Source organism: Mustela nigripes, chromosome 16 (genome assembly GCF_022355385.1).
Source record: "Mustela nigripes isolate SB6536 chromosome 16, MUSNIG.SB6536, whole genome shotgun sequence".
Classification (NCBI taxonomy): Eukaryota; Metazoa; Chordata; class Mammalia; order Carnivora; family Mustelidae; genus Mustela; species Mustela nigripes.
In genome coordinates, this window is record NC_081572.1 from 45,343,734 (window position 1) to 45,351,345 (window position 7,612).

Below are 7,612 nucleotides of genomic sequence, written 5' to 3' on the forward strand. Positions count from 1 at the left end.
CCATATGTCTCTACCTAAATTTAACAGCTGAAATAAGATCTTCACCACAAGTTATATGTTGTTCACTTCTTGGCATTCTGGAAAGTCGATCCTTTTCCATTTCCAGATTCCATGTTCTCTTAAAAAATTTTTTTTCTTAAAGAAAGAGTGGGAAGCATAATCATTTCTAAGACTAGAAATAAAATTTTCTGTTCTTTTTCCAAGCCCCTTCCTTACAAAAATCAGTATGAAAGGGATTTAATACCCAGTGCCTTCCCAAAGAAGTTTCTACATTCCTCAGCCACAGGAGCCTATACACCTCCAGCTTATCCCCACTTCCCTCTAGCCAGGATGGGACACAGCATACCTGAGCTGAGCCATCTTGTCCAGGCCCTCAGGACTGATCCGGTCCCTGGAGAGCAGGTTGCTGAGCTGCAGTTCCTGGTTGTCAGCCACCCGGAGAAGCCTATGCAGCTCCTGCTGCTGCATGTTCCTCATGTGCTGTTCCATCTCCTCAGGACTCATGGTGCTGGCAGGGAGAGGGCCACAAACGTACTGTCCTGATGCAGTTGGGTAGCCTGGGTAGTAAGTCCCAGGGTACACACCATTCGTAGGACCCACAGGGTACTGCAGAGGGCTGTAGCCAGTATAAGGATACTGAGAGGCAGGGCCTGGTGTCCGCGGGTAATAATAGGGGTTGTCAGAGTTTTGAAACTTATAGTAAGATGCTTGGGCCTGGCGGGAATCACCCCAAGAGGTAGGGCTGACTTCATCATCAGTGTCTAAGAAATGTAGCTGGGGTGTCTGGCTCTTTAGAGCAGGTTTCTGATCAGGATTGTTTGGGTCCCATAATCGTCGAGTGGTGCCTCCTCGGCCCCAACTCCGAGATCCCTTACTACCAGATCCAAATAAAAGCCGAGGTCCCAAAGGTGCAGATTCTGGAGAACCTGCTGAACTGACAGATAGGGTGGTATGGGCAGGCAGAATCAGAATGCCACGTCCACGGCCTCGAAGTTCTTGTTTCAGGTTTTTGGATTCCTGCTTCTCAGAGCCTTTGCCCCCACTGCTTAAGCCTTTGTCAGGCTTTATCCTATCCACATCCTCTCTGGATGATCTCACCATGGGGGAATCTTTGTTCATGGTTTCTGCATCAAAGGTAACACGGAGAGTGCCTCGATTTTCTTTCCCATTGCTTTTCTGCTCTCCCTCCCCACGGCCAGACCAGCTTCTTTCTAAATGTTTCTTCCTTTCCGAGCTCCTCCTGGGTCCATCAGGCTCATCAATTCTGTCCTCATCTAAAGAATCAGTTGAAGACATAGATACTTGCTTCTTCAGTCGTGGCCTCTCCTTGGCCCGATCCTGTCGGCGGCGACGACATCCAGTATCGATTGGGCCAGCCCCCTCAGCACTGTTGTTGCTGCCCGCAGAGCTGGTACTACAAGTGCGGTAGCGGTTCCTTCGTTTGTCTGAGCGGGAGTAGCGTTTTGCAGAACCTGGCTTCCCCTGTGCCAGGTCATCAGTCACTTTCTTTATCCCCTCCCCCTTCTCAATCCTCTTTCCTTTTTCTCCCTTTATAGCCCTTACTCTGTCACCATTTAGGCTCTTCTCTGCCTCATCTTTGTCTGGTTTATTCACAACCTCCTCTTTCACATTTCCCCGATACTCATCTTCTTCTACTCTCAGTTGCTCCACCTGGTTGAGGATTTCTTCCTCACCCACCCTGTTAGTTGCTTCTTTGGAAAGAGCCTGCAAACGCCTTCCAGGCTGGTAGATCTGCATGTCAGGTTTCTTTGTTCTTTTGATAATTCTTAGACTTCGATCCTCTTGTCCAGAAGTCCTAGGAAAGGACTCCTGTGTCCCAACAGTTTCGGGGTCTACGGGACCATTTTGATGTTGGTTATCCAGTTCCCTGCAGGCGTCTTTAATGAGCTGGGTACCATTTCCAACAGCAGAGGAATCTCTATCATTAACAATTTCATCCTTAAATTCATCACTCCCAGAAGGTTCCTTGATTTTAGGTTTGTTCCTCAGTCGGGAAAGACCAGGCTTATAGATTTCCAGATCTGGGCGCCGGTTATCTCTGCGCTGCCTGGGCTCCTTCATGTTTTCTATGATGTTCGAGAGATGTTGGGAAGAAATAGGTAGAAGAAAAGAAAAAAGGGGAGGGAAGGAAAGAAAGAAAAAAAAAAAAAACTGTCATTCTGCTTAAGTAACAGAAAAGCCAAGCAAGAATAACACATTGAAATGCTAATATTGGCGAACATGGGAGGAAATTTTTGAAGAAGCAGAAATTCTAGTAGGTTTACAGTATTTGTTTACCAACTGGCAAGGCTAAGGACTTCATTATGTTATCACTATCTACACTTGGATTAGGGAAATAGGAAAAACAACAACAAAAAATACTCTCCTGTGTTACCCAAGTCATATCCAGGTATCCAAGACCCCAAATACCTTATCATTGCCAGAATAAAAGATATCTAACTATTTGAGCATCAGACTGCTCTCTGCTATGGAGTTCTTGGATCCTAATTTTAGTTTTTTCTTCTAGTGCTTCTAACTTTTTTCAAGGGTGGCAAAGCCCATTTTAACATAGTAGTAGTTGGGGGTAAAGAAGAAAAAGAGGAGTATGTACAACAATCCACAGTTCTGGACATATCTGGGAGAAAAAATGTGCAACTCCAGTCTCTGAACTTGGCCAGGACAATCCTCTTCTTTTAGGACACCAACTGCCCAAACACATACCTCTTGTTGAAGCAAACAGGAAGCAGTTCCTTTCACATTCTTCAACTCCACTCATGCTCATCAACTCTCTAACAGCAACCAACAGTCATTCCAAGGAAATACTGCTCAGACTATCATCATTAGAATACTGCGACTAACTGCTACTATGATGTGGAAAATGAGAAGGAAAAAGTTCCATAAAGGAGCTTTCTCTGGAGGATGATGGAAGTATTGTGACATGCTCCCAAAATACCAAGGACTGCAGTATTTAAAAATAAGGGTGCAGGACTTTCGAAACTACTCTTCCAGGCTCCCTAAACTTACTGAATGACAAATAAGCAAGTATCTATTTTTTGTATTTGTTACCTTTGCCTATTAAGGGAAGAGACAACTACAAATAGCCATGAAACTTGTCAATAGGAAACTGACAGGAATTAGTGAAATTAGAGTACTCAAAACAGAATGCTTTATAAAATCCTAGTACTGTTCTATAAACAATACAAACAAGCTCATTACAGAAATAAATAATATCCTCCAGCATTTAACTCATAGGTGTAACAAAACAGAAAGCAAAAACACAAAAACCCCTGAAGTTTAAGATACTGCTTCAGTGTTTTCAAAAGCTTAAAAGACTATTTCATCAAGTATGAATAAAAGTAAAGCAGCTTACCTCCAGAATAACTAACCCTCAAGAGCCTTTGTAACTTAGGTGAGAGGTGGGGAGGAGGAAGAGAAAAGCTACTACTATTCAGAGCAGAGGGAGAAAACACCCTGAATAATCCCATTCAAACGACCAATGAAAGTCAATTTCACAGACTTTGGCCACAAGCCTGCAGAAGCACAACTATCATTCTACACAATTCCACCACCCCACAAAGGAGAGATGATATACTAGAATCTTCCTTGGAGCTTTCCTGGCGTAGATGGAGACTTTAATTTGCAAGATGAACAGTCTCTCTGATAAACACTGCTCCCACACATGCCAAGGGCAAACCAGAGTAGAGTGAGCTCTCTACCGGAGGTCCTGGATCCCTCCGGTGGCGCAGCCTTCAGAACCCTGTCTTGGAGAAAAAGTTCGGCAAGGAAGTCTCAAGCTGTTCAATCTTTCTCCTCAATTTCCCCAGTTCCTTAAACAGATGACAAGAAAGGCATGAGGACGATTCCTCTGGGAACGACACATCCGAGGGCCTCCCCCAGTCCTCAGCACCCACTCCCTATCTCGTCTCCTGACGAGTGGGAATCCACAAACTGGTCTGAGAAGGTTGGGGCAATGGGGAACAGTCACCTTCGCGGTGAGAAAGGGGGCGGAGGCAGGAACTCGGGTCGGGCTCTCCCGGAGGGCGCCGGGGTTGGCAGAGCTCAATCCTACACTGGCCCTAGGGCTGGTGGGGCGGCCAGGGGACCGCCCCCGACCCCCGCCCCCAATGCTGGGGGAAGGGGCGGGGGCTCAAGAGCGCCGCGGACTGAGCTGGGAGGAGGCAGAGGAGGAGAGGGAGGCGGGGCGGGCAGGCCCAACCCAGGAGCTGGGCGGCGCGACTCACCTCTGCTCCCGGCCTGCGGAGCCAGAGCGGCCAGGATCCCTCGCAGCTCCGACGCGGAGATCCGGACACGCTCCAACCCCTCCGCCATCTTCGCAGCTGCTGCTACAGCTGCAGCCACTCCGCCACCGCCGCGCGCAGCCAGGAAACCACGACGGACGGGCGGCGCGCGCGCTTACCCACCTCCCACCCGTGTCCCCGCCCCCTCCCGCCTTCCTCCCCTAACGACGGTGGCCGCACTGGGAGGAAAAGCTCTGAAAGCAAGTTCCGCGGCTCCAGAGAGCTGGGGAGGCGGGCACTGCGCGTGCGCAAAGGTGTGGTCGGGAAAGTGAGCTGAGGCTGGAGTTGGGAACGCCGCGCCTGTGAGGTGAGAAGAGATCGGGTGGAGCCGGGCCAGGCGTCGCGGGCGTTCGTGGCGGTTGCTGCTGTTGCTGCTTTGGTGGCCATCGAGGACACTGGTGCTGGTCTGGGGCTCGGGCTGACGGGGACATCCCACAATCCGGCCTCCTCCAGTCATCTTAGGCCAGGGTCTGCCTCCACAGGCCCGGACTATCGTCCCAGGCTGCTACTTGAGGACCTTAAAGGTCTTGTACGAGCACCCCACCCTTTTTTTAGATGAGGAAACTGAATCCTAGAGAAGCGTAGCAAATTGCCCAGGGTGACACAGTGGGTAAGTATCAGAGTATATCAGTCTTTTTCTTTAATGGCGGACTACATCCCCAAAACCCCTGACTTCTCCACTCCCTAACCTTTCTTTAAAAAAAAAAAAAAAAAAAAGTACAGTATGGTTGGCTCTTGCTGACGGAAGGCTATGTGGAAGTAAATCAGGAGGTCAGGAGGTATTGTAAGTTGATTTGGGAAGTTCTGTATCATTGTGGATTCTTGGGAAAATTACTTGACTTCCTTGGATCTGTGGTGGTGGTTTTGTTTTTTTCATCTTTGAAATGTAACCGCATCAGAAGACTCCTATTTTAACTTCCTGTTCCTGAGCCCATGTTCGGAACCGTGGGGAAACTCCCTCCCCCAAGACTGCTTCTCTCCACCTGTTCCTCTTTACCGATCCCATACAGTCTATTGGACCTGTACACCATCAAATAGTTACCAGTAATTTTCCTTTGAGTGGGTCTAAAACATTTGATCAGTCTCTGACACTACTCATTCAATCCCTATTATGTGACACAGGTTTCACCACCAGAAGGCTAAGCAGATGGAGAAAGTCAATAGATATGTGAAAAGATTCAGTGTTTCAAAAGAAGGAGATTAATTTGAGTGGTCAGAGCAAGTGGCAATATTTAAAACATATGAACAAGGGCGCCTGGGTGGCTCGGTGGGTTAAGCCGCTGCCTTCGGCTCAGGTCATGATCTCAGAGTCCTGGGATCGAGTCCCGCATCGGGCTCTCTGCTCAGCGGAGAGCCTGCTTCCCTCCCTCTCTCTGCCTGCCTCTCCATCTACTTGTGATTTCTCTCTGTCAAATAAATAAATAAAATCTTTAAAAAAAAAAAAAAAACATATGAACAAAATATGGAGAAATATTAAAAACTATCATTCTTTTTTTTTTTTTTGAGAGAGAGAGATAGAGCAGGAGTGGGAGAGGGGTAGAGGGAAAAGCAGACTCCCCCCTGAGCAGGGAGCCAGATAAGTGCCTGGATGGCAGGACATTGGGATCATGACCTGAGCCAAAGACAGATGGTCAACCAGCTGATCCACCCAGGCACCCCAAAAGAACATGTTTTAACACTGAAATTAAGATATTGGATAACTTTTTTTTTCAAAAGATGGAAAAATAATCAACAAAATTCTTAGGAAAAACATGATTGCCAAATTAATGCAATAGTCTCTGTACTGCCAATGAGATATGCCAAAAGTTTAACCAGTTCAAGAGAATTTACCCGAACTCAGAGGGTAAAATATAAAACTATGAGAGACAAGAATAGAAGACATGGAGAATGGATCCCAAAAACTAGTAATAAAATACAAGTTCCAGAAGGTGATAAGAGAACTGACTGAGGAGAAACAGGAATCAAAGAAAAAATAGAAGAAAATTTACTAAGTTGATGGGGAAATTTAAATTTAAGACTTAAATTTAGCCTTCAGATCTAAAGGTTCATGAAATAACAAGGTAAAAATAAATGAACAATCATATTTAGGCCTGTATTACAGTGAAAGCTTCTGAGTTTAAAGAATTAAAATGTGGGGCGCCTGGGTGCCTCAGTTGTTTGGGCAGCTGCGTTGTACTTGGGTCATGATCCTGGAGTCCTAGGATCAAGTCCTACGTCTGGCTCCCAGCTCCAGGGGCAGTCTGGTTCTCCATCTGACCTTCTCCACTCTCATGCTTTCTCTCACTGTCTCTCTCTCAAATAAATAAATAAAAATCTTAAAAAAAAAAAAGAAAAGAAAATGTGTTTGACATGAAACAGTCAAGATAAATAATTTTAAAAAATGTTTTAAAGCCAGTTGCAGAACAACACATAGAGTATGGTTCTATTTGAGTACAGCAAAAAACCATTTATTGCATATGTAAGTTTCTATATAAATACATCCAAAAAAGGTATGCAAGAAGACATACTAAACATTTTAAAGTGGTTATCTTTGTAGAAGAGAATAAATTTAAGGGTTAGAGAGTGAAGGTTCTTTATTTTTCTGTAATGTTTTAAATTCTTACAGTAGGAATTTGGTCATATATGGGTAATCCAAAAAATAACAAGTTTGGATAGTGGAGAAGGGAGGAATTCAAATTTTTTTAAAAGATTTTGTTTATTCATTGGAGAAAGTGAGAACACAAGAGGAAATTGGGGTGGGGGAGGGAAAAGCAGACTCTCCATTGAGCCGGGAGCCTGATGCAGGGCTCCATCCCAGGACCCTGGGATCATAACCCAAGCCCAAGGCAGATGCTCAACCAGCTGGCCACCCAGGTGACCTGGGAGGAATTCAGTTTCTAAAAACAAAAATTGTACAGGTCATGTTTGCTGAGCACAGAGTAGTAAAATTAGAAATGAATAATCAAAAATTAAGCAAAACGTAGCTACTTGGAAATTTTTTTTTAAGCAAGTGGTTTTTTGTTGTTGTTGTTGTTGTTGTTTTTATTTGCCAGAGATCACAAGTAGGCACAGAGGCAGGCAGAGAAAGAGGAGGAAGCAGACTCCCCACTGAGCGGAGAGCCCGATGCAGGGCTCCATCCCAGGATCCTGAGATCATGACCTGGGATCTCAGGCAGAGGTTTAACCCACTGAGCCACCCAGGTGCCCCAACTTGGAAATTTTTTAAACAAAAAATTTTTTAAAGATTTTATTTAGGGGCGCCTGGGTGGCTCAGTGGGTTAAAGCCTCTGCCTTCGGCTCAGGTCATGATCCCAGGGTCCTGGGATCGAGCCCCT

The 7,612-nt window shown here is 45.8% G+C and overlaps 2 protein-coding genes across 4 annotated transcripts in view; one reads left to right on the forward strand and one right to left on the reverse strand.

The window, feature by feature from the left end:
• SMG6 (SMG6 nonsense mediated mRNA decay factor) overlaps window positions 1–4,427 on the reverse strand; it is a 248,758-nt gene extending 244,331 nt beyond the window's left edge. For all 3 annotated transcript variants that reach the window (XM_059379054.1, XM_059379056.1, XM_059379055.1), the window contains exons 1-2: window positions 4,242–4,427; window positions 347–2,087 (exon numbers count right to left, since the gene is read on the reverse strand). In XM_059379054.1, coding sequence (XP_059235037.1) covers window positions 347–2,087; window positions 4,242–4,329 — 1,829 coding nt within the window. In that variant the 5' untranslated portion in view covers window positions 4,330–4,427. The remainder of the gene's footprint in view (window positions 1–346; window positions 2,088–4,241) is intronic.
• A 50-nt stretch (window positions 4,428–4,477) lies between these two features.
• SRR (serine racemase) overlaps window positions 4,478–7,612 on the forward strand; it is a 20,794-nt gene continuing 17,659 nt past the window's right edge. Inside the window, exon 1 of the mRNA XM_059379059.1 lies at window positions 4,478–4,908. The gene's annotated coding sequence lies outside the window, so the exon portion shown is untranslated. The remainder of the gene's footprint in view (window positions 4,909–7,612) is intronic.